The 25,918-nt window shown below is 42.7% G+C and overlaps 1 protein-coding gene across 6 annotated transcripts in view; it reads right to left on the bottom strand.

The window, feature by feature from the left end:
* usp43a (ubiquitin specific peptidase 43a) overlaps nucleotides 1-25,918 on the bottom strand; it is a 142,834-nt gene that overhangs the window by 58,793 nt on the left and 58,123 nt on the right. For all 6 annotated transcript variants that reach the window (XR_001479425.2, XR_001479424.2, XR_001479426.2 and 3 more), the window contains exons 4-6: nucleotides 17,043-17,135; nucleotides 8,533-8,668; nucleotides 5,334-5,478 (exon numbers count right to left, since the gene is read on the bottom strand). Coding sequence is in view for 1 of the 6 variants with exons in the window: in XM_015356133.2 (XP_015211619.2) it covers nucleotides 5,334-5,478; nucleotides 8,533-8,668; nucleotides 17,043-17,135 (374 nt within the window). In the remaining 5 variants the exon portion in view is untranslated. The remainder of the gene's footprint in view (nucleotides 1-5,333; nucleotides 5,479-8,532; nucleotides 8,669-17,042; nucleotides 17,136-25,918) is intronic.

Here is a 25,918-nt window from a genome sequence, read left to right as displayed (position 1 = left end):
TGGACAAGACGAGACAAGACAGGCCTGATGATGGAGGCTGAGCTTTTGGTGTTAAATCTGCTGGTAATCTCTTTATTCCTTTGCTGTCAAGCATGCAGTTTATTTTTTATACGCTCAAGTAAAAGAGAATAAACAACAGCCCTGCCTTGTGGAATGGACATTTTGCAGATATCGGATTGATTAGCATTCCATATAGTATGAACTTGAATTGGAAAACACTAATATAAATCCCCTGACACACACATTTGAAAACAAACACGCAGTCGCTCCCTGCTGTTTTCAGAACAGGTAGTCTGCTCTCTCCACACAGTCTAGGTTGATCAGTGTTTTTTAAAGTGTAAAAACATACTGAACACTGAATGGACGACAAACCAGTCTAGATAACTTATGCTATTCCTGCTATTCTGACAGACCTGGGGACAAGTCTTGCACCGGGACAGAAAGGGAACAGAGGAGATAAAACTCAACTACTCTGCCAGCTTGCAGGAAAACTTCACCGGATCTCACTGATAATATTCCCACATCGCAGGGAAGAGACATGGCTAGAAATGAGGAGGAGGAGGAGGGACAGCATCTCTCTGGGCGCCTTGCACAGCCAACAAGAAACAAGGAAAGCAGGACCTTCTCTCAGTCTTTGCTCTCCTCTCCGAGGGAGAACAAGCTGGGGATCCCTCTGAAGTCTGAAGGACGTATGGGAATGAACGAGAACAAAATAGGGGTTCGATACCGTCTATTGTCCTTATCTGCTAGGATGGCCATGTGCCTGTTTCACGGAGTGGGACAGACCACTGATGGCTCAAGCTCAGGCTCCAGATCTGCCTGCTACTGCCTGGGGTAAAGAATGGATTTCATGGGCATCCTGAGCCAGATGACCGAGAGAATGAGGATTCTGCTCATTCCAGGACTCAGTTATTTCCACGTCTCCTTTTTATGCACCCACTGGCCAAAAAATTAGGAATCTCAAGTCCAATTGAAAGGCTCTCCTGGTGGTTAACACTTCTTGGTTAGTTTAAGGAAGACCTCCACTGGCCAGAACAACCCTTGTTGAAAACTGGTGAAATGTGGAGTTCACCCCTACCATAGCCTCAGTGGAAGGTGAGCCTGTGAGGAAAATGGACTCTTAACACATCCTGTCCTAGTGGGTCTCACTGCAGATACATTTTCTAATGGTGGTGGTATTGGACCTTAAACATCTGGCCAGCGTACTATGTGCATCGGAAAGAGCCACAACAGGCCTGACACGACTTCACAAGCCAGCAGCCGTTTCACCCTGCAACTCACCACTGGCAGCCCACTGAAGCTCAGCAGGTGTGAGCCTGGCCAGTATGGGAAAGCTAAGGTTGTTGCTTGAAGAGGTGTTAGTTGGACCAGTTTGGTGCTCACCCTGCAGTCTGTGTGGGTCCTAATGCCCCAGTATAGTGACGGGGACACTAAATACTGTAAAAAGGCACCGTTCTTCAGATGAGATGTAAAACCAAGGTCTTGACTCTCTGTGGTCATTAAAAATCCCAGGGCGTGTCTCGAAAAGGGTAGAGATGTAACTTTGGTGTCCTGGCCAAATTTACTCCCTGGCCTTTACCAACCATGGCGTTCTAATAATCTCAGTCTCTGAACTGGCTTCATCACTCTGATCTCCTCCAACACAGAGCTGGTGTGCGGGGAGAGTACTGGTGCACTATGGCTCTTGTCACATCATCTAGGTGGGGCTGCACACTGGTGGTGGTGGAGGGGATCCCCATTACCTGTAAAACGCTTTGAGTGGAGTGTCCAGGAAAGCGCTATATAAGTGTTAGGAATTATTATTATTAATCACATGGGTTCTTCACCAAACTGTAGACACTCGCATGTGTCTGGACAAGCCTGTCCCGTTTAGCCCTTGTCCATTCTACAATCAGCACCACGTCTTTGTCAGCTCAAAAGCTTCACAGATCACGAGACAGCTTGCAGAAGCTCTGTCAGCCTGGAATCAATATGAGGATACAGGCTCAGCGGGCCTCAGCACTCAGCACAGTGAGCCAGCACACTTATCTCATCCCTGCTGCTGTCACATGAGTTTGAAGGAAGAACACCTTTGCAGAGATATTTCTCTTTAACGAACATATCTGCTATATAAGAACATATGCGCATCAGTTCTCCCACTGCGTGACTGCAATGCGCAGAGCAGCATGTAGGCCAGATGTTTGATGATGTCGTCAATAAAACAGACCTGATCCATTTATTGTGTCCATAAAAGTTTGTAGGCAAATTTGCTACTTGATCATAATTTCGAGTACTTACACCACCATAACGCTGCAGTAAACAAGTTTTTTGGGGGGCTCAGATAACAAAACTAAGAAGGAGGTTAAAAAATGATCAAGAAGTGGAGGAAATTCATCAGCCGTCTTAGGAAGGTCCGCTCATTCCTTGCAAAACCCACTGGTGTTCTATTTTCCCTGAGACAGCAAAGGGAGAAATGAGGACGAGCTCCTAATTTTAGCTGCTGCGAGGAGATCCCTCTGAAATAGCTTGCCCTCCTCCCGTCTGTGCTCCTGGCCCACTTAGTCAGGATGTTCTCCCCCTGAGCAGCTCTCCAGTGGCACTGCTCTAAACCAGCCTGTAAGGAATACAGATTTTTTTTTCTATGGCGTCTTAATTACAGAAGAAGCATGCCCTCTGTCTATTGCAGCGTCCTGAAAACACCGCCACTGCAGCCCACTGAGAGCACAGCTATTTCGACTGAAGGGAAATGAAAGCAGTGAAATGCTGATTCCAGAGCACCTGAGGGAAGGGTCACCATCTGCTGAGCAAACAGTGACTGCTGACAATCAACGAGGTCTGGGTTGGAGCTGCAGGGAAAGGAGCAGGTGAAGTCATTGGTACGACTGTACGAGGGACCGTGGGAGAAAAGAGAAAGGAACACTCCAGGGGCGTTAATGTAAACCGTGACTCATCCAATCCAACATCCTAAACAATTCAAAACAATGCTGAAAACCTGGGACACCTTTTTTTTTTCCTCATTTTTTTTCCCACCACCCCTATCATTCGAGAAAGGGATCCAAGCCATGTTAGCTGGACATCTCCAACAGGAGCAGGCGATGAGGTCTTTCCCCACAGTTTTAATTGTTCACTCAGACAGCTCTTGTCATGGAATAAGAAAAAAATCTCTTTTTTTCCCCCTTGCTTCCCTGCAGGGCCGACCGATATTACAAAAAGAAAACGTTTGTCTGTAATGGAAACGTGCTCATTATCAACTTTATATTAGTGCTGCATTCCTGCAACCCATCTATGCAGTGGTTCGAAAGAGCTGTTCTCCGAAAGAGAGTGCCTTATATTTCCAATGATTCAAGTAGAATGTGTGACTGCACCAGCTCATGTGACCCGCCACCCTTTCTACCACACCCCTGAACGTGCAAGCAAGAGGATTTCTTCATCTTTACAAACTGCTGACCAGGAAGCAACTGACTACTGCAAGGCTTGGAAATAGATGGCCCTTCAGTTTTAATGACTGGCTCACCTCCGCTATGAATTCTCTTTTAGAAAATGTAAAGCATTTCTTAAGAATATAATTGGCTTTCGGCCAAGGCACATAAAAGAAAGGAAATTTCCATTTAACGAACACTGAATAAAGTCCCATTTGCTAAAAAGAATAGTGTAGAATTTGTTATAGAAACTGAAAGTGAGGACTTGACTGTTAACAGAACCGCAAACTAAAGAGCTAAACCTTCAGTTTTACAGAGCCTCTAGATCAAGTCTCTAAAGCTCTATTATCCTGTAGATCCAGGCACTACAACCTCTAGAAGCCGTCCCTTGCCTCCAGCTGTGTTTTTCCCCCTGGATAACACCTCAAGAAAAGCACTTGCAGACTCACCCACATGGGAAGTTTTGTGTGTTGCACACATGCATAGATGCACAGAGTAGGATTGAGGACAAGTACATCGCAATGGAAAAATCACAAGGAATATTAGCTTACAACTGCCAGGCTAAGGGAGAGAGAATTTCAAAACGGCCTGTTAAAGTACCCCCTGTCAAAAAGAACCTTCAAAAACGTGTCACAACAAAGGGATGTTTCATTAGCCGATTCCTCACTATTTAATAACGTAAAGGAATTCTTTTCAGGTGAGGTAACAACCACTACCTTGGCCCGGGAACATGACAGTAGATCACCTTTGGAAAACAACACTTCTGTTTCCTGTAACTGCACATACTGTGCTGTACCAATACGATCCTGCTTCTCTGCGGTTCAGAGCATCCCTTATCAATACGCTCATCCTGAACAGTTTCAGGATAAAGTGAATATATTCTGACTAAGAAGAAAATAACAACACAATTTTGTTGAATGAGATGCAATTTAAAACAGCTTCAACTTTGGAAGACAGTGTCGTTAACTTACAAAACACATTCCAGGTGAAAGGACGCATTCCACAGATGTAGGGCAGATAAACAATCCATTCACAGATCAGGTCTCCCCATTTTAAATATATACTGCAGTATAATATTAAATCATGACATTTCTGATTGCTGCCAGAAGGTTGTCTTGCTGTGAGTGAGAAAGAAATTCTGAAATTGCTACTTGGTGTCCTTGTTTTGTTGCAGGTCTGCAGCAAGAGCTGGACAATCCCCTACACCTATCTAATTACAGTTCTGTACCTTAATTGCCTCTCACTGGCAAGTAAGAAAAACAGCTATTAAAGACCTCACTGCTTAAACAGCTTAAACACAGCTGTGACAGCGGTTTCTCGACTGCGCTACCTACCATCATTGAGCACGCACAAGGCAGACACCCTGTGTGCTGGTCAAGAGGGCTGCTGGGAGAAAGCAGTAGCTTTGCAGGAATGACAGGACTCATAAGATCAAGAGCACAAAGGTGACGTTACCCTCTTGAAACACCGACTGTGGACATTTCACACAAAGCCGCTGACCCAGATGTCTGTTGCTGCCTAGGGAGAGGTGCTTGGGCATGATCCCAACCCGCGGGCGACCCCAGACGAATACCAGCAGGGGGCAGAGCCGAGCAGGGCAACAAAGTGAAACCGAGCCGCACAAAGCTCAGAAAATTCTCCGACAACCGGCTTTCGCAAGTCCACGCGTAGTAACAGCTGCACAAGCCTGTGGAGACTTTTTTAAAATGTCATTACTGATAAAAAAACTGAAAAAAGTGCTAACAGAGCTCGGCTTTATGTGGACACACCCGTACTAAGTACGAAGCTCGGGTTCGGTGCATGAAGAACAGCGGGCCAAAGCAACTACCGTTGTTTCTCATTTCCAAATACGCTGTCCAGGATCCTTGTTGGTGCATCACCGCCAAGGCCCGGCACTGTCCCTCGCGAGCTCCGAGCTGCTATACTGTACAGTACCTGAGAATCGAGCGGTGCCCCCCCTTCCGAGGAGGGGCGGGGCCTGGAAGGCGTAGATGTTGTCGCTCTCCGCGATGCTGGTCAAGTCCTCCTCATCCGAGAATGAGCGCTGGAACCCCGCGGCGTAGATCTCCGTCAGAATCACCTAGGAGACGCACAGGATGGGGGGACCATTGAGCAACAAGCCCCAGCAAAATCAACCAAAACGAAACAGCAACCAAACAACGTGTCATTACAACGCAGACGTGATGCGGGCTGTGACTAAAAGCGGCAGCAGAAAAATAATACCCCCACCTAAAGCGCATGTGGATAAAAAAAAAACCCACGCTGACCTCACTGATGCCCGGTTGTTTTGTTTTTATTACTTCTGTCGTTTTGGAAGATGAGAGAAACTGGGGATCGGGTCCAGAACTTTTGGCTTTCCAGCACTCTGGTAAACAAAAACAGCTCGACAGCCAGAAAAATAAAATTGACAAAAGATTGGCCGTGAAACAAACCAAAAAAAAAAAAACGTTGGTTACATCGCGTTTCTTTCCGGGCAGCCGTGCTGTGCCGTTGCCCTGGATGAGGTATTTAATTAAAAGCAGAAGTTCCTGAAAACCTGTGTGCGATAATATTTCCTGCCTTGAGTGCAGACCGTGAAGTGTCAGCTCTTCCTGAAACAGATGGGCTTTTTGAGAACTGTGTGGGGAAAAGAAAGTTGGTAAAAAAAAAACTGAAGACCGTATTGTGAACCTGCTTATTTTCATTACTGCATAAAAAGTCAAACCAAGGAGGGCTGTATCAAACCAAAGGAATTAAAGAGAGGAATGAAAAAAAAATACTTCTGAAGTTTTAAAGTGTGTTGGGGTGGGGTTGAAAAGGAACGAGTTATTTTTTACTTTTCAAAAGTTCTGTGCCAGCGAATCATTCCAGCCGACCGATTTAATGCAATAGCGCAGCAGCCTGAAGAGGAATGCTCTGTGTAACAGCGTTAAGTGTACAGAGAAAAAAATCAGAACTAAGAGGAAAAGTAATCCATTTTCTCGTGACAGGTGCGCTGCAGAATTGTTGCAGCTTCCGCCGAGTCTTATTTAATGCACTTCAGAATGCGGTGTCACGTACAGCTACACTGTCACATACAATAACGCCGAGCACGCGTTTAGAAAATACGCCCTGTGGCGCGCAGACAACAGACAGGCAGTTCAGGGCGCTGGGGGGTGATGATAGATGGACGGCCTTCCGCACACAGAGGCAAGAGAGAGCTGTCGCATTGCCTTCCTCACCATTTCTGAGTCTCCCAGAACTGTGCAGGAGCAGCGGAATTTCAGAGAGGATTAGGAAGGCCACATTGCTAATCCTAAAATAGTCTACCTGCTGGCAGTTCAAAGGCAAGTTTTAAAGCTTTCCACTCCGCACAGGAAAATATTCATTTTCCTGATCCTGCTTCACTGTTCATCCTTATGTGATAAGCCATGGGACTGTAGGAACTTTTCCTTTTTCACCAGGTGATAGTATAGTACAGGATGAGCATAGAGTATAGTTGACAATACCAGTTGTGGACACAAGAGGGAGACTTCTCCAAATCTACCGAGGTGAGGTCATATGACATACTACTGAAAAGCACCTGTGACAGGTTATGTTTGACTTAAGTATTTTTTTAGCCTGACAATTATTGTCTTTGCAACTGGATTGCAGTTCTTACTGGACACCATCCTAGTGAGTAACACCACATGTATACAATACTTTATATACAACTTGAACCTTTGATATTTTTGCATGGCACACTCATACTCCATCAGGCCCCACTGTTATTTATGTCACTGTTATTGATTTTATCACTGGCTTGTGAATGTGTTGGGTGGATGCATTATGTTATTGGCTATGCAGTATATTTATACTGTTTGTCTTTAACTGTAAGAGCTCAATGAACCAAATTCCATGCAACTAGTTGTTATGGCAATGAAGTATTAAACTGGAATTTGAACACCAATTTGTATCATCAGTGAGAAATTAAAGCAGTGAAAGACTGCTGTAGTATATAGGTTTGTAGTCTGATTTTAACAGACATCACAACCTGGTAGACCAAACCTTTTGATTTCCAAAAATTCATGTGGGACAAGATGCTGATCTTTCACAATATCAGGGGTACAATAGCTCCTGTCCAAACTAGGCGACACTACAAAGGGCAATTTAGACATTGCTCAAAACCCAATTTCCAAAAAGATATTTTTAATCAACCATTTAAACAAAAACAAATGACATGCAAATCAATCACATAGGATACAAGAGATCATTAAGAAGCACAAAGCAAAGGTAACAAAACAGAATAGAAATATCAAACCCTTAGTATTCAATAAAACAGTTTACAGTGGTCCTATTAAAGTCTTGGTGCTAACATTCTGCGCCACGACACTGCCTAATTTTCCCAAAATTGGCTTTAATTATGAGCTCTAGTGGCAAGAATTGAAGTTAAGCATATTTACGGGCTACAGCATGCAGTTAAATTAATTTATACCCTATGGAGATTTCAGAACAAAAGGAAGTGCGAGTCAATTGAGTCAATTAAGAGCAAAAACATTCAACAAATTGTTACTGAAGTTTAATGAATCAGATCTAATTTTTAAAGGAAAAAAAAACCCTTTGGGGTGTAAAGCAGTAAAACCCTCTTCTGTGAAAGAATGCTTCAGCTAGTTAATTATGGTCAATTGAAGTTATTGCCTCAGTACTATGGGTGGCACAGTGGTTAGCATTAGTGCCTTGCAGTGCTGGGGCCCCAGGCTCAGTTCCTGGGGTGCTATCTTGGTGGAGATTGCATGTTCTCCCTGTGTTTGCATGGATTTCCTCCAGTTGCTCTGGTTTCCTCCCACAGTCCAAAGACATACTGGTAGGTGAACTGGCTTCTGTAATAATTGGCCCTGGCATGTATGTGGCTGTCTCATCGTTTTCCATTGTGAGTGCTCAGTACAACAGTACAGCCTGCAAGAAGTGAGAAAACGGCACTGAAGTGGCTGTGAAGGCTTAAAAAAAACAAAAGGAAAAGAAGAAGCTTTTTAAAAATTTAAGTATCTCCAACAGCACCTTCCTCTGTAATGAAAGGCTTGTGGCGAAGCCAGCTTTAACAAAGAGTGCAGGTTTGATGGAAATGCATAATTTAGAGTCAGTAAGGCACCTGCTGGGCTGTGTCTCATTCAGTGCCATCATTTCGCCGGTGACTTACCTGATCTGGAGAGATTTTCCCTTCTTCTGCCACCATCTCCCTCAGACAAGCCAGTGTGCCGAGGAGTGGAACAGCCAGGCCGATCCTCAGGTACCGCTGACCCTTGGCGCTGAAGACCAGGGTGACGTACAGAGGTCTGCAAGAGATCAGGAATTGAGATAGTGACTTCGGACTCCTTTCGTCAGCCTTGTGTTTGATGCATCAAAAGCTTGATCAATCCATTTGAAGAAAAATCCAATTTTCCGGGATTATCCATGGCTCCTGCAGAATCAGCACTTCACCCACCCGCTCTGTCCAAATATCCCAGAGGGTTTTGAAGTGGACAGGGTATTACTCTGTTTTGTTTTACATGCTCATATTATCGTGCATCTGAAATACCCTTTAATAGTTATTTGTCTTTTCAAGACAAATTGAGCAAAACTACCATACTGTGTTCATGTGTGAGCCATTTGTATCACTAACTGTAGTGAAGCTGCTTTCCAAACATATGACAGCATGTAGATTTGTAAGCACAATGATCTCTTTAAAGGAAAAACAGTAGTATTCAGATGCTGTGCTGCTTTGTTTTAGTTCAACTGTGTTGAAAGGGAGTCTCATTTTTGTAAATTATGCTTTTTCTCAGTGTACTGTCTGGGCGTGACTGAACTCTGATGGACAGAGGATTTTTAGCCTAGTAGATTTACATCTGAAAAGTCTGTCTCCCAGCTGGAAATGCATCTTCAGCTGACCTGCTCACCTCTACCTCTCTGTACACATCACTGCCTGGCAGAATGCAAACTAAATGGGTGACAAATATAAAAGGAAAAATGCCAGTGCAGTGAATTAAAACCATCCCTTCACCATATGAACAATAAAGCCTTTCAGGTACCAGCAGCTAAGAGGTCCTTAGAAGCCCACTAGAGAAATGCACTTATCTGTCACAGGATGTCTTAACATGCATCTTAATGGCCTGCAACAAGGTGGAAGAAAAGGAAACTCAGAACCCTGGCTCAGTAGTGGTTCTCTGCCCCAGAACAAATCGCAAAACTTTGCATTGCGCATTTCTCTGCTATTTTATTTCTCTAAAAATAATTTAAAACCACAGTATAGCAGACGTCAACTCACTGTATTTTCCTCTCTTTCTCACTGAAAGCACTGGAGCTATCGTCGGTATTCACTCTCATGTCCCTTTATGAATAGAAGTGGCCAAATATACTGCCCTGGTGTTCTGCAACAGAGGGATGAGCCCTACACCAGCAGACAGAAGGCTACCTTTATCCCTGTGCTTTGTTCGCTTATCAGTTCACACCTGACTTTCCTACCAGAGCGGGACACCTGCTGCCACAAGAGACTGGCAGGGCTGTCAGTTTGCCCTGAACTGGGTGGACATTTGGTGTTGAGATAAATGCCTATAGGGAATTTAGGTAAGAGAATTAACTAAAGCCACTTATCACGAGGAGCTGATTTCAAAGCCCAGTCACTGAAGATAAAGGCTGGGGACTTCTTCCACTCTGCCTTTCCGTCTCCAAGACAACGAGATTCCTAGGCCTTGGCTCACAAAGCGGAGTAACTTACACCAAACAAATCTGCTAATCGTGTTTTGTTCAACAGCGTACCACCTCGAGAGAAATTGAGAAATTCAAATATAATGTAAACTGAAGCACCAAGGCAATCTGCCTTTTTTTTGATTAAATGAAAAAAAGCAATTATTTTTTTTCCCCACAAGTATCCACTTGCTGTGCTGTATCTTCTGAAAAAGTAGACCAACGTGGAGCAGCTTCTGTGCGGCTTCCTCAAAGCATCTAAATGCAAAAGAGAATGTAAAAACTCCCACACAGCAGTTCTGCTTCTGAACCAAAAAGTGGTGAAAAATTCTGTGCTTCTTTGATGCTGTAATAGAGTATCACCTCAGAGCCATTCATCAACAGGGATTAGACAAGGACACTCTGACACTTTTTTTCTAATTCAGTGCTTTGGATGTTTTTTAACAAATACAACAACAAAACATGAAAAAGTAAATGAAGCTCTGCTGCTGGAGGAGAGGCTAGGATTGTGAACACATGCCTGCAAGGCTGCAGGTGTGAAGTCCCAATGGGGCTCTGTTGCTGTACCCTTGATCAAGACGCTTCAGTCAGGCGGCTTCTGTCCAATTATATTTCTAACCTAGAATAGCAGACACTGCTTTACACAAGGGGCTGCAGGAGTGTGGAGCAAGCAATGTGGTTGAGATTGACAGGCGTTCTTCAAAAAGCAACTAGACAAGATTCTTGGGTCTATAAGCTGCTAACTATCCAAAGGGTTAGATGGGCTGAATGACCGCCTCTTGCTCGTGACCTTTCTTATGTTCGGAAGAAAGCAGCATTAATCCTATCCCACACAAACCCTCGCACCTCTCCTCTATGGCACTCTCCTCCATGTTTACACCGAAGGACCCTAAACTATGGACGGACACCTGACAACCCGAAGCAACAAGGCTTTGACTGCATCAGCAGCAGTTCTCCCTCAATCCTCCCACGGGTACCAGCAGGTCTTTGGGCCGATGATGTCAGAGACACAGGGGGAAGAATTGTTCTGCTGGCTTTGCACAACTGCTCAGCTGTTGAACGCACCTTGTTCAAAATATTGGTCAACATCCAGCACTTACAATACTGGACTGCAAGATGTGACAATTACATCAATTAGGATTTGACAAAAAAGTATTAAATGGAATATGCATAATGTATATACAGTATTTTCCTTCGCATTCTTTTGCAAATTAGGCAATCAAGTGCAAACAATTATTTTAATTAAAAATAGTTTTGCAACGTGATTAGCCCTGAAAAAGAAAGCACAGGCAAACTAAGAACTCCTTTTCCTCTCTCTTCAGGTGAATCGGGCTCATTCATTTCTTCCCACACAGTGCTAATTAACGTAACAGATTGAACTTGTAGAGAGCGCCCTTGCATCTGAAGTGCTTTGTCAGGGCAATTCAAAACTTGACAACATAAAAATCTAAAAATCTCCATTTAGATAATTGCGTTCTGCTGGTCTAGTACAAAAACAAACAGGAAAACTGCATTCTGAAAAGAGAGGCTGAGCCTTGAAAATGAAGACCTCCTATTCATCTTGCATCCTGCATGACTTTGGCTGTTCTGTGGAGAGGATTATATATTCCACACGGACACCTATGTGACAACAGATAAGGAAAGGGTCAGCACTGGCTGCCATCCTGGGTCAGCGAGTATCGAGCTGCAGCCCAGGCCTCTCCACTGAGCGCAGCAGGACACAGCTCGCACCCTTGCTCTCTTGCTGTTAGCTAAACTTAATCATTAGAGATTAGAAAACCCTGACTTAACATTTCAACCAGTCAATAGGCATAGAACCATATATGCCATCAGTACATTCGGTCGTTTTTTTGTTTTTTCCAGAACTTCCAAAGTTTTTTTTTCCAATTTTTGGATTGCAGTTACTCACCTGTGTTGAGAACACTGTTGCACTCAACGGCACCCCTATTTTATTTGATCTTTCCCCTTTTTATTATTTTGTCTTGAAGTACGGATAGAGTAGCTCAGATTTAGGCTCGCGAGAAGCTCGTCATCTCTCCTGATTTCTTCCAGTAGGGACTAGGCCTGTTTGCCAATATTTGAGAGAACAAGTACAGGTTTATTCCATGCAGAAAAGAAAAGAGACACAATGTTTCAGCTGTGGAGCCTCCTTCAGGTTTGTGAAAGGGTTAGGGTTAAGGTTCAATTCAGTGTATGAATTGAAATTACTGTCTGATTGTTTCTCTTCTGCTATGATTGCAGAATTTGCTCATTTAGTTGGAGCGGAGACACAGACATTGCGTTGTAGCGTTTCTAGTAAGGTGTGTAGCCTGTCATGTGCACCAGTCTTATCACCAATCTGCAGGCTAGATTAGGGATGGGGAAATCCACCTCTCAGGTCCCTCAACAACCATTCCATCACAATCCCAAATCTCCCAGGTCTTCTCCTGGCAGGTGATTAGAGTCAGGGCATAGCATAAGGTATGCTCATTTGAAAGAATGACTGCAAATTTAGAGCCCAGCTCCCCAAAATGAACGGCTCTCAGTCTGTTGCCAGGAAGAGCAATTAAAACGCAACACCTGTTTAATGAGTCTTGTGTAATCCGTCAAACACAAACCTAACAGACAGCAGTTAATTAATCCACATCCATAATGGTGAACTGTCCCACATTCATATCAATTATGCTACTTTGTGTTATACCAGCATGTTGTAAACAGCTCTCACAAGACCCCTGTTACACACAGGAATTCACAGAATTTTAAAATGATCTCGTCCTTCCAAAGCAGGAACATGGCCCCCTCCAGATCCTAATGAATTTAGGCAGCCCTTAGTTGTGAGTTTTATAAAGACAAAAGATAATGAATTCCATCTATATCCGGCCATCAACTCAAGCTGATCGCAAACTTTCCACATGAAGGATGGCAGAAGCAGGTGTTATGCATCCCCGGGGCATGAAGATGCAAAGTGTGGGATTATCCACCAGCAGCAGAGCTCCTGATAAGTGTCAAGAGTCAATGATCCTGCTTCTGATCATCTAGGGGTGCCGAACTCCAGACCAGAGGGTTAGCAATAGCTAGATGTCTTCTCTTCTCTGGATGCCCATTAAGGCATCTTAAGAGCTTGGAAAAATGGTTAGACCGCTCCAGTTAGGCCAATGATTTGTGCAATGGGCTCATTGAAAACCTGTAGAAACAGCAGTTCCACGGGAATCTGTAGAGGATGAGTACAGTACCTCCACTGGTTGTCAAAATGAAACTAATTCAGACTGAATGCAATACAAGTCATCTGGCTTTTGACCAAACAATGAGATGAGGCAAATAAAATGAGAAGTTGAAAGCGAAAAGGGACTCTTCGACCATTACACCGTTACTGCTAAAACTCAGGGGGTCAGCAGGTCAAAGGTCAGATCAGAATACTCCAGGGCTCGTTTGATCAGAGGGTCTGTTTTACAGTGTCACAGTGTAATAATCAATAAGTCCGTGGAAATATTTAGGGTTTTGAGTTAAAGACATCATGGTGGGAAAAGAGATTATCAGTTCAACAGTAAATCTTGCAGAGTCATGAACAAGGCAAGGCAGAAGCGAGAAAATCAAAGATTAAACAACTGTTCCTCAGAAAATGTATCCAACAGCTCAGATCATGTTTCCATGCAAATGTGACAGTGAAACAGTCAATTTAGATTAATCTTAAACATCAAAATGATCCAAAAACGCAATGTTGTGAAAAAAATGTCTCAGGGTTCTGTACTCTAGCTACAAGCTGTAAACTGTATACTGTAATAAGCTTTTGCTGGAAGTCATTTTATGTACCTATAGTACATGATTGTAATTGTAGCATGGGTGAAGCAACAGCAGCACAAACACATACTGTAGGGCTCAATTATGAAGCTACTGTATGCAGACAAAATGATTCTCCTCACAAAGTCTAATGGGAACTCCATATTGCTACTGTCTGCAAAGTTGCAATGTTCACTCCAAATAAAATATATTTTTCCCCCCACAGCCTGCCAGAGCAGAACATCAAGCACCTTTTTTCCACCAAGTTCGAGCTCAACCTTCAAACGTTTGATGAAACAGAAAAAAATGTCGGTGTTGGTCTGCAGATTGTGATGAACAGAGAAGGGTTTTAATGCAGACGCACACATTCGTGAGGGTTAGTGGACGTGTTCATCAGTCTGCACTCATGGCCAACTTGAGGCAAACATCAGCAGGAGCTGGCAGTCCATCTGTCAGGCCTTCAGGGAATTGTTTTTTTTCTTCCAATTGTAAGGCACAAACAAGCAAAGCTTTTAAAGTATCCTTTTTTATTTACCCATCATCTAAAGAACAGTTAAGATCAACATTAGCCCCATCTATTTGAGGTGGAACCTGAAATTCCAAATCAGCAGTGAAACATGATCCATAGGGCATAAACTGAAAGAAGGAAATGCATTGAAAATTAAGAACCTTTTGTACACAACAGGTTGTGGGAGTATGGAGCAAGCTACTCACTGGTGTTGCTGAAGCAGAAGGTCTAGCATCTTTCAGCAAATGACTGGATGAGGTCCTCAGTTAGATCCTAACAGCCAATTGACCCAGATAAACTGAATGGCCTCCTCTTGTTTATAAACTTTATTCTGTTTTTAAATGTATATCCCAAATAGAGTAGATCAGTCCTATTTCCTTCCATTCTATTTCATCTGCCAAAACCCAATGAAGAGTAAGACACTGTTGTTCTTCAATGCTGTGGATGGTGTCTTCCAAAGCATTACTGTATGTCAAGTAATTGATCCTTAAATCTTGCAGCCCAGCAACTCTACCTTTATAGTTTTCTGTGGTATATCATGGTAAATAGAGAAAGTGACACAACATGGTGACACCATGGTAAATCAATGCTAATTCATGACATCCATTCATTGTCTAACCTATGAAGAATAGAGGTTCAAAGTTGGGGGGGAGGCAGGGTACACCCTGGATGGGACGCCAGTCCACCACACCGCACACACGCATATAAGGGCCGGTGTTTTCACGACATGTCTTGTTAAAACTGCAAGGAATACATATTCAAGATGAATTTGCAATTGTTCACAGGGTCCTTGAAGTTTTATACCTTCCAAGAAATCAATCCCTCTTAGCAGACAAAATACATGCAAATCTGTTAATATACTTTATTGCAGTCCTGGTGTATTCTCCACATCTCCTTTGTGTTGATATGATGCAGTTCAGGCATACGGGAAGCTAGTTCTCCAGCAGGCAGGTTTAAGGAACTGAAATGCTTCGGTCTTCAACGAGAGGGTATTACAAAGGCACCTGATACAAGCTTTCAGAATCCTGAAAACAGTGTTCAAGTAAACCCTGCAGATTACTTCACACTCAGCAGCGAAACAAGGAGGTGAGAAGACAAGTGGAAATTGCAAGGAGTACATTAGGGAGGGAAAGTAAGACGTCGCAGGTGTGTGGAGCAGAGTGCCGAGCCGTGTTGCAGAAGACATTTCCTGCAGGCCATCAAAGGTACAGCAGGATGAGATGCACGGGATTAATAAACTGTTAACTCTCAGACAAGTAAGAAGGATCAAAAGATTTATCACTTCTAACCTTTGCATTGTTCTCAGGCTTTGAGAATGAAGCAGATTTAGATTCAGTAGAACCTCTTGAGTTAAAAATGCTTTCCCCTCTCCTTAATGGCAGTTTCACACAGTAACAAGTAATAGGTTTATTCCATGCTGAAAAAAAGAAGAAAGAGAACACAACGTTTCGGCCATGGAGCCTTCTTCAGGTATGCACCTCGCTTTTCCGGGGATGAAGCTTTTCCTTTAGGCTATGGCCTGGCCTTACGAAGGGTGTGATGTTAGGGGTGATGTTAGTTCCCCTAATGTGAGCTGAGAGAGGAACACAAGTAAGAAAGCTGCAGTTTGCTCACACCCAAGCCTAGGAATCACAAGGTAAAACTCTGTCTATTAATGTAGCCAGTACTACAAAGTACCGCAGTGCATTAGCAATGACAGCTCAGAACTCTCAATTGTGTAGGGGATTTTCCCTTTTGTCTCATAAAAGAGATCTGGGAAATTCCTTAGGGCACATAATGCCAACACAATGTCAATGTTAATGTAGTAAGAAGATGGGCCTGCATTTTAACAACCTTTTTCATCAAGTTCTGACCTCAGGGGGACGACAAGGCACACCTGCTAGACACACTGTAAATCTTTAAAAATAATTATTTTCCCTGTTGAATCCTTTTGCATCTTCTTGAATCTTTCACTGAGTAAAATTTCCCAAAAGAGGAAAAGAAGATCAGACATTTAAACATACCCTGTGACTTGCATCTAAACAAGGACCAATTTGCAAGACATACTGTAATAAGAGCTCCTAAGAATGTTAGACTGCTCTACTGTTTGAGGTCAAACAGTACAAATACAAACGTCTCATCTCAACTCCCATTCTTGGCCTTCATCCTGCACTCTTATGTTTCTTGTTTCAGAAGTATTTTTTCCCTGAAGAGCCTTTTATTACACATTGCTTCACAATTACACTCTGCCTATTCTGGAACGCTGTGCTGCACAGGGAGAATGAAAAGGAGCAGGCAAGTACCTCTGATCCACCCATCTGAGCCATGTCATCTTTTGACTGGCAGCAAGCTCCACAGCGCCTGACAGGAGAGTTTGCCCTGACTGGAGGTCCAGAGTGTCTCTCACTGACATCACTGCAAGCCGGTTTTGCTGAGAGTCAAGAGAGTCCTGACTGACACATTACACCTGAAGAAGGCTCCACAGCCGAAACTTTGAGTTTTCTTTCTTCTCTTTTCAGCAGGGAATATACCTTTTACTTGTTCCTTTGCAGCCTACGCATGCTGACGCAGCTACCCACCTGAACTACATCACAACCTTACCCCTTGACAGTGCTGAGTCATTTGAGGGTAGCTGCTTTGTGGAATCACTAGTGACACCACCATGCACTGAAGGCACAGTTTGAACAAGGGCTCACACCCAGCATGCCTTACCTGTGTTTAAGTGTCGCGCTGGAATGACCTACCTGGTTTGGCGTAGAGGGATGGGTAGAGAGATGCACAGGAATGGATCGAAAGTGTTGCTTTGCTTAAGGCAATGGGGGCAGGTCAAGGAAGACCTAACAGGGGAAAAAACACACAGAAAAATTAGAGAACACTGATCACTTTCCAATTAAACCAATCCTTTAAGAGTAGAATAAAAATGAAACGTGGACGCTTCTTGCCAAAAGGGGAAAAGCAAGGAGCTGTGCATTTTAAACCTGTGCAGGCCTGACCTCCACTGATTTCATAACCTCCTCTGTGGTAGGCTGAAACTGACAAAAACTAGAAAGACTTAATCCAATCCGTCCTTCCATCCCTTATTATATCATGATACTCACTTGCAGTGTTTAGCAGGTCACACTGTTAAGCAAAAACACATTTACTTCTACAGACAGCCCTGCTCCAAAGTAGACTGCAAATGGTAGCTTCTGATGTTTTTATCGTTCCACCATGACAGCCTTTTCAGTTCAACACCACCTCTTGCACAACTGTCCTACTTGATTACACTTCGCTGTCTGAAAAGGAAGACACCAAAAACACATTTGGGTATGTGTGAAAGCACGCCATGCTTTAACATCCGCGTGAAGGCAAGGAAAAAAACTGAATATTTCAAAAGGAAAGACTCTGTGAATTTTAAATATTCCAGGAGCGCTTGAAACTTCCAGGAAGAGGGCCACAACTCAGGCGAGCAGTCCTGGGTGAAGGTGCTCGGCTCAGACGACACAACGCCTAGTAGGGGCAGAGCTCCACTGGAGACTACTGTATATGCTCATTGAGGCAAGAAGCACAGCTGATGCTCTCTGTCTCCTTCCCCTCGAGTTAAACACCCAGGAAAAGGCAGGCACCTGAGTGAGCTGTGTACTGGCACTCAGCGGGAATGGAACACACACGTCCAACTTCACTGCTGAGTGCAGGGTCTCACGAAGACTTCTGGCCTGACAAGCCAGTTTTCAGTGGCCCACTGAAAGCATTACATCAGCTAACAAACCGAAATGGCAGATGTGCTGAAATGCTATAACACTGCATTCTAATTGCAGCAGATTACACAGAGCTCAAGGTGCACATCATTTTGATGAGCCAAAAATGTAAGGGGTGAGCAGGTGGGATTTAATGCGCTTGTTAAAGAGAGCCAAGATGTCTGTTAATCATCCCTCTGATTGGCTGGAGTTTGAAGCTACAAGTGCGGATCCATAACGAGTCACTGTATTTCATTTGAAGGGAAAGCTCTGCAGTGACAGTTTCTTGCCTCAGCTGGTAAACTTGTGTTAACATGAAATAGGCCGCCCTGCTTCACAGGCAAAGTAGCACTGTGATCTGCATGTAAAGTTGGAGCAGGTGTTAAAGGCTGTCCCTGCATTCTTCTTTTTCCAAATCAAAACTATTCTTTGATTGCTGAACTATGTGTGCAACATTCAAGCACAGGGCGAGCCATGAATAGAAACGTACTCCAGATGGGCTCTGTATTTCTCCCCCCAAAAATTCCAATGATCAGCAGAATTCAAATGGACAAGGAACAAGAGCTTTCCAAACCGAGCATCTGAATGACTGGGCCGAACGCTTAATCTGACCGAACCCTGAGGCTTCGAAAAAGTTGTTTTGCTACCAGTGCGCATTTTGTCATCCCTTCAGTTGCGTTTATCATTGTAATCACCCGTGCATGGGACGAAGCAAAAGGTTAAACTGCCTGGGTGATGGATGAACTGACCGGTTCATCCGAGAGCATATTGCTCTCCCTCTGAAAACTTCACTCCTGGAAATGCAGAATGTGAGAGAAGCAGGAAGCATGTCTGGCAGTCGTTGCTTTAGAAAGAGTATACAGAAACACTATTTGCTTTTCACAATTACTGTCTTTCCCTAGACACTATGTGCATAAACTGTTACATACCCCACTACAAATCCCCCATACAGATCTCTTTTCATGCAGTAGCAACCTTGAGAGATCAAAGGAGGAATATACAGCTTTCTTGTACATTTCATGTGCAAATTTCTGTCGGAAATTCTGTTCTGTGAGTTTGTTACAAAACGTTTTTTTTTTTCCAAACTGCTGTTTATCTGCTGCGTGAAGAAAAAGAAGCCGACAACATTAGTTGAAATGCTTTCTGCAACACGGGTTTCCTGCAATCATGAAATCGCAACAACCATATTGACATTTTTAGAGAATGGCACGGTACATCTGCTTTGAAGTGAAAGAATTCAGTCAGCAGGAAGCATTGAGGATCAAAATGGTTTCCAAAGTACCTGTCTGATGACATGCTACAGCAGTTCTGAAACTCATTTCCAACAGCATCCACTGTATGAAAAGTAAATTACAGAGTATTTCAATCAGTCAAGTGTGTGGATGAGTTTATGTTCACATATTGCACTAGATTAAAATAATTCCTCTACAATTTCCTACATAATCATAAACATTTTGTGTAAAACTGAAAAGAAATTATTCACATACTCATCTTTCTACTATAAACAGGACAGAACTCGCATGCAAGTTCGGATTATTTTTAGCAGTTTTGTTTCCTTAATTGTTCACTCATTAAAGCCTCATTTTGTTGTTTTAAGGCTTTGCTGTGCACACAATGAGCGACAGAGTACCAGCAATTATTTCTCTTATTTCAAGTGAGGGAGACAGCATGCGATTTCTTTCACAATGTCTTCAGCTTTTTGTACTGTGTATTCCCTGCAAATCAATTCAGAACTCAAGCTTGTACTCATTTGTTTCTGGGATTAGTTAGTATGTCCCAACAGACAAAGATGCTATCTGCCTCTATCCAAGTGAAATCTAACTGGGCTGAAATTAACATGTTAGCCTATTCGGTGGTGTATGGGGACAGTGCAGAGATTTATGGGAATAACAGAAATATCAGCGGGGTGTTGTAGATCATTTTTAAATTAAAATATTAGGTATCAAAAAGATTCTGAGGACTGAATCTGGGGATTCATAGAAGATTTACATCCAAGAAGAACAAAAACAAGTTGCAAAAGCCAACAATTAAATTTCACACCAATTTATAAAACAAAACCCTGATACCAGTAATAAATCCGAAATTGTGATATTTGAGCCAACCCCAAACATTCAAATAATGGCTTCGGAGTCCGAGACAATTAAAAGAAATAGTTAAAGTGATAAGATGCATCACACATTTGCCCTCTACGATGGTCATGGGCTGAGACTGAGGACTTTTTTTTAATGTTGCCCAGAAATGTCTCTATCACTGCTCTCCAGAATCAGTCCTTTAAAGAGTGACAGGCCACATTCCCAGGCTTAAGGAACATTCAAGTTTGCAAAACCCTCAAAGGACTTCTCCAGAATGAACAGTGAAAAAAAAAAGAACCATAAGAGACAAGTGGAAACTACTGGGAAGTGCATTTAAAACTGAGAACAGGGGGCACTGATTTCAATGAAGGCTTGCCAGTGTTTGGATTAAGATCCTTAGTCATGTTGCTGAAGCTGATATCCCGGCCAGTTGGGTTGCTAGCCACTTACTGACCTGAGAATCTCATCCAGAGGTTTCAGTTCCAGCAGGTTTGGGCTTGAGAAGCCAGGGTATGAGTTTCAGAGGCCACTGCTGTTGTCTCTCATCCCCCCCCCATTAGAAATGTTAAGAAAAACCAGACTCCTGCGGCAGGAGTCGCCCCTGAAAGAGAAGCGAGCGTCTGTGCTGGCGCTCAATTTGGAAACAATTTTCTGCTTTAATGAGTCGTTTATCAATGAACTCCCCTATTCTGGGCTGTTATGATGCTGCCCGTCAATGTAAAGCTGCAGCAGCCATTTTTCATCATTTGCTCAGATGAGCCTTTTGCCAGCATGATTTCAGAGCTAATGTAAGTACAAGACCAGCATTATTAAACATAAGGCTCTTTCCTGCTATTAATCTCCGACATGCTGTTTTCCATTACAACGGAATGCGCAACGTCCAAATGTAAGAAACAAAGACCTGCCCAAATTTAGCTTAAGGGCTTATTTCTTTTACTGGGGGAATTGTGAAATTAACTTCAGAGTTAATTTAGTCAATACATGCTCATTGAAGCTTAAGTGCATTTCAGTTTTCCCCAATCACGTCTTCAAGACGCTAAGGTGAGGAGAAAAACCAATTTGGACTTTTAAAGCCCACAGAAGTTGTTAATATCACAGCGAGCATGCTACTCTGAAGCACAACCCAGAGACCAATTTTTCATTGGGTCATTATTTACTTTTGACTTTAGCTATTAGGTATACAAAAGCAGGTATTTAACCACAATAATTGGACAGAGGCAATGAGTCTCACCGATCCCCAGTGGGTTCTCAGAGCAGCAGACCTGAGCACTGCTTCACTGTTGTTGGTGAAACTGTGCAATGCACAAGCTAGAGGTTGACAACAGACCTTCCAAGATGGGGTCGTGTCTGCAGCTCCTGAGTTTAGATTCAGCAGAGCATTACAGACTAGAACACAGAAAAGGGCAATGGTCCTTATTTTGCAAACATCTGGGACAAATGCCCATAAGAATTTATAGTTTATTGAAGCCAACAGACTGTGGCAATTTAACAGCTAAGAGAAGTCTGAGATTTATCTGCGGAGACAGATGGGATTTTTAAGTGGAAGGTAAGCAATTTTCTTGTTTTATGCAGAGGGATCATTAATACTCAGTTTCAAATGTTTGCAAGCACAGACACAGCTCTTTTAATCGTTTACATTTTTCTAACCTGCCCTGTTCTTGAGGGGGACTCAAGTTTAATCCATGGAGTAAAAGGAAAATCCAATAACTAAATAATTGCACTGGCTGACACTTCCATAAAAAGTGACTAACGTTGGCACCCATCTACAGGATACAGCAGTGTCTCAACTGCTGGATTAAAATCCACAACCTTCCAGTTATGAGTCCAGAACCCTAACCACAGGTCACCCTTCTGCACACAGCTCTAACACTAACAAGGATCTTCTTCCTGTATCCTTGTTCCTTTAACTATGGGCAAAAAAAGTGGAACATTGCAGAAATGGGCCAGTCCCTGGATATTCAATTTTGTTGACTTAACACAGGTTGTTTGCACATCATCCTCTCTAGGCAAAGACTTATTAATCAATTACCAACATTGTTGTTACACATAAAGGAAAAAAACGTTAAATTTAAAATGTAAGGTTATTGAACTTGGTGCTATAGAGATACACAGGTACACTAAGTTTAAGCAATCCACAAATTAGTGTATGAATTCCTGCAAAGTTAATGGAACAGCATTTAGAACCTCACAGGAAACATCCTGTCATGTGGGTGAAATCAGAAACTCCACTGGAGCTCAACTCCTTTCAATGCATCACATGACATTCCAGTTACTGGGGACGAATCTACAGGATACCCGTTTTCTCAAGCTTTTCGTCCAGAGTCTCTGTGCACATGGGATCGGCAAATGACTCAAGAATTTTTGCTCTGCATGTGTTTTTCTTTTTTGACCTGTTTGTGATTGATCTCTTTGATTTCTACAAACTCCCACATGCATAATAGTGTCAGTGGCTTGAGACCTTCAGAAGGATGCCTCCCGCAGTCAGCCCAGAACGGCAGTTAAACATGAAAGGAACGATGGAGGTGATTGGTAAACGTTTCCCTGTGCCATGGAAAGAATCGCCTTCCTGTGTTTTCTCATGAATCCTCCCCCCCCACCAGATCTCCAGGTACAATCTCTGGGCAGACCCTGAAGCACAACCAGGGACTTGATAGGTCAGCTCCCCCCCGCCCCCGAATTGTGGGCTTTACAAGTATCAGACAGCAATTTCTTGCACAAAACCATGACAATCTTATGCCGACTTGCAACATCTGAAAAAGTACAGTAATAGCACAGTATTGCAATCTGGCCAGCAGGTGCTCGTGTCAACACAGGTCTGAATTACCTCTCATTTAATGGGTCTTACAAGGTGCCATCAGATCAGCTCTTATAGTTTTCTGGCAGGGAAACAATGTGCATTAATAATCACGCCTTTTTGTCCCCAGTATCTTTAGTCATTTTTTTAACAAAAGGTTACTGTGGTGTCCCTTTTAAGATGTTTTTTTAAGGTGTGGTTGTCACATCCCTTCATTGTCAGCCAGTACTAAAAGGAAAATGAAAGTTAGCGACCATCTGTTGTTGTAAGATATGAAAGCTAATGCACTAATTCTTCTTCGCCCTGATTCTGAAAGCCTTCATACGCAGCTGTGGGCTCTGAGCAGGGCACAAAGTGCAGTCGATGGAACTGAGTTGTAAAACAAAAGCCCATATTCAGAGCTTGTGTATCAGTTTATTCGGAAAAGCCTTCCTAACCAACCCATATTCATTCAAAAAAGAGGCTTCATTCAGGCAAGGTTTCAATAAAGGTTTCCTCAAGGAAAAAAGACAGGAGATGAGGAGGATTATGAAGGAATCATCCAGCTAAAATCACGAAAATAAAGCAGACAAAAGCCACGCTGTATGAAAAATGTAATTAGATTCTTAAGGCGATACAGTCACATCATCTCCAGTTATGATTAATATAATAAAACCTACCAGAAATCAATTTAGACATCTTTTGTGAGTGATTTTCTTTGGTGTGAGCTAAAACTGCCATGACTATACAGAAGTAAAAAAAAAATAATAATCAAAATTGTTTTTCTAAGCAAAGCCTGGATAACGAGTAAGCAGTGAAGAATAAAAGTAGAAAACTTCACTTGTATTTGTTGCAGAACTGTATTACTCATTGAGCAGCAGGGGCTTTTTCTTAATGCTGAATTGATTACTGTTATAATCAGTATGAACATCGCATTTAAAAATGCTTTAACAACACATGTGGCTCTAAAAGCAGAAAAGCTAACCAACTGCAATGCTCTTTACTTTAAGAAGCACTGGCATCTGACATGCTTTGTTTTACTTTGTGTGCCGGGTGAATCTGAGGTCATAAAAACACTGGGACATGAACACAGTATTAATAAATATTTACCACCGGACTGTGATAATGACATATCAGCACAACATTAATTCTTCTAGTCATGGAGAGAGCTTAAAACAATAATTCTAGCAATAATTTGTGTCTGCCGTCACTTAAAAGAAAGTATATCTGAACAGCTTCAGCAATCAGAGAACTAGTGAAAATGCTCTACAATTAGTTTTAATGGGAGCTCATCAACTTAATTGGTATTGTGTTTATTTCGCTCTCTAGATGTCAAGGCTGGACAGAGACATCAGAGAGCTAACCACTCGTGTGTGTCGGTTGCTAGAGTGAGACTCTGACACTGATTGATCCAGAGCAGAAAGAATTAACTGGCCTTTTTTCCCCTGCTTCTTTTTAATTGCGCTTCACCACCAAAGACTAAAGAAAAAAACATTCCACAACACGGCCGATACAGATCAAAGACTACGCTGACTAGAATCACAAAAAATAAAAGTGATTTAGGGACTACAGAGCATACCAGACGTTTTTTCACTCCCAGGTCATAAAGATCGAGGATGGATACATGACAACTTGGGGAAAAAAAGATTTAGAACCCCTCCCTAATGATCTGGGAGGGGTCTGATGAGGCACACAGCATCATACCTTTCTGTGAGATACAGCAGGAGAGAAAGTTCTGCCTTGCTCTCTCATCAGCACAGTCTCAGACAGGCCTGCCTCTCCACAGCTTTGCCTTACAAAGGGGTCCTTTGTAAACTCAATTCAAAGCTTCCTTCTAGTTCAAAAAAAAAAAAGAGCTGAGGACCGTAAGGGAACACAATGTTACAAACAACCCAATGCTAAACAGTCATCCTCATCAAGGCCTGGGAACCCGTGGCGCTGTTGTCAGCAAAATGACAGGGGCAGCAAGTTCTCTCCACTCTTTGCTGTGTGACTCTTCATCGGCCGGTACACTCTTCTTCATATTCATTCATTTTTCAGGGTTTCTAACACCCCTTAAACTCATCTTAAAAAGGACAAGAGTCCCCCTTGTATGTGAAAAACTGAAAACTACTGGCTTGTTTAAAATTTCTATGAATCGTTTTTAACTACTAACAAAGAAAATCTTACTGTACCTTAGTCTAATATAGATTACATATTTTATATATATATTATTTTTAGATTTACAGTACAATGTAAGGGGCCTGTATTTTTTAGTTTTTAGAAAACATACTGTACACTGGCATTCTTAAGAGGAGAATGCCCATGTGCACCTTTGTTAACAATTTCCTTATTTTAAGACCCATCGGAGTAGTTCATAATAGACCTAAACTGGACCTGCAGGTTTAAAATAATCCCTTTCTCTGTGATGTATTCTCCAGACACAGGGAATCCTCCAGGATTTACAGTTTATATCCTGCATTACCTGCCTCGTACCCTCTTAAAGAGCAGATTTTCACGTTCTTTCAAGTTCCTTCTGTGGAGACAGATTTTATATCCCTCTTACACTATGAGAGCAGCCCACTAGAATAATAAATGACCTCACCACTGCACTTGCTTTTACAGAGGTGACACAGATCAGTGCAGTAAAGAAAAGTGAATAACTTCTAACAGTCTGCTTAAGAGAAAACAATTTGGTCACCACATTGCAAAGAAGTATTGCTGAACCAGTCAAAAGAAGCGCAGCCAGATACATTCCACGACTTAAGAGTAAGTTACACTGACAGGCTGAAGGAGTTTAATTTAAGACTTCAAGGTAACCTGACCGAGGTACTCAGACTGCTCAAAGGAACTCGCAAGGTCAACCACAGCGTAGTTCTGTGGAATCGACAGTGAAACATGATCTGAAAGACACACACAGAAACTATACGGAAGAGCATATAAAACCCAGAAGCGGAGGCACTTCTTTACACAGAGAGTTTCGGGGGTATGGACCAACCTACCCAGCCATACTGGCCACCCTTTCCGTGGCTTCGTTCAAGAAACGGCTGGATGAGATCCATGGGTTAATTAAGGTGCTA

Source organism: Lepisosteus oculatus, chromosome 9 (genome assembly GCF_040954835.1).
Source record: "Lepisosteus oculatus isolate fLepOcu1 chromosome 9, fLepOcu1.hap2, whole genome shotgun sequence".
Taxonomy (NCBI): Eukaryota; Metazoa; Chordata; class Actinopteri; order Semionotiformes; family Lepisosteidae; genus Lepisosteus; species Lepisosteus oculatus.
The sequence above is the reverse complement of the archived record's forward strand: the minus strand, read 5'-3'. Positions and strand labels throughout refer to the sequence as shown.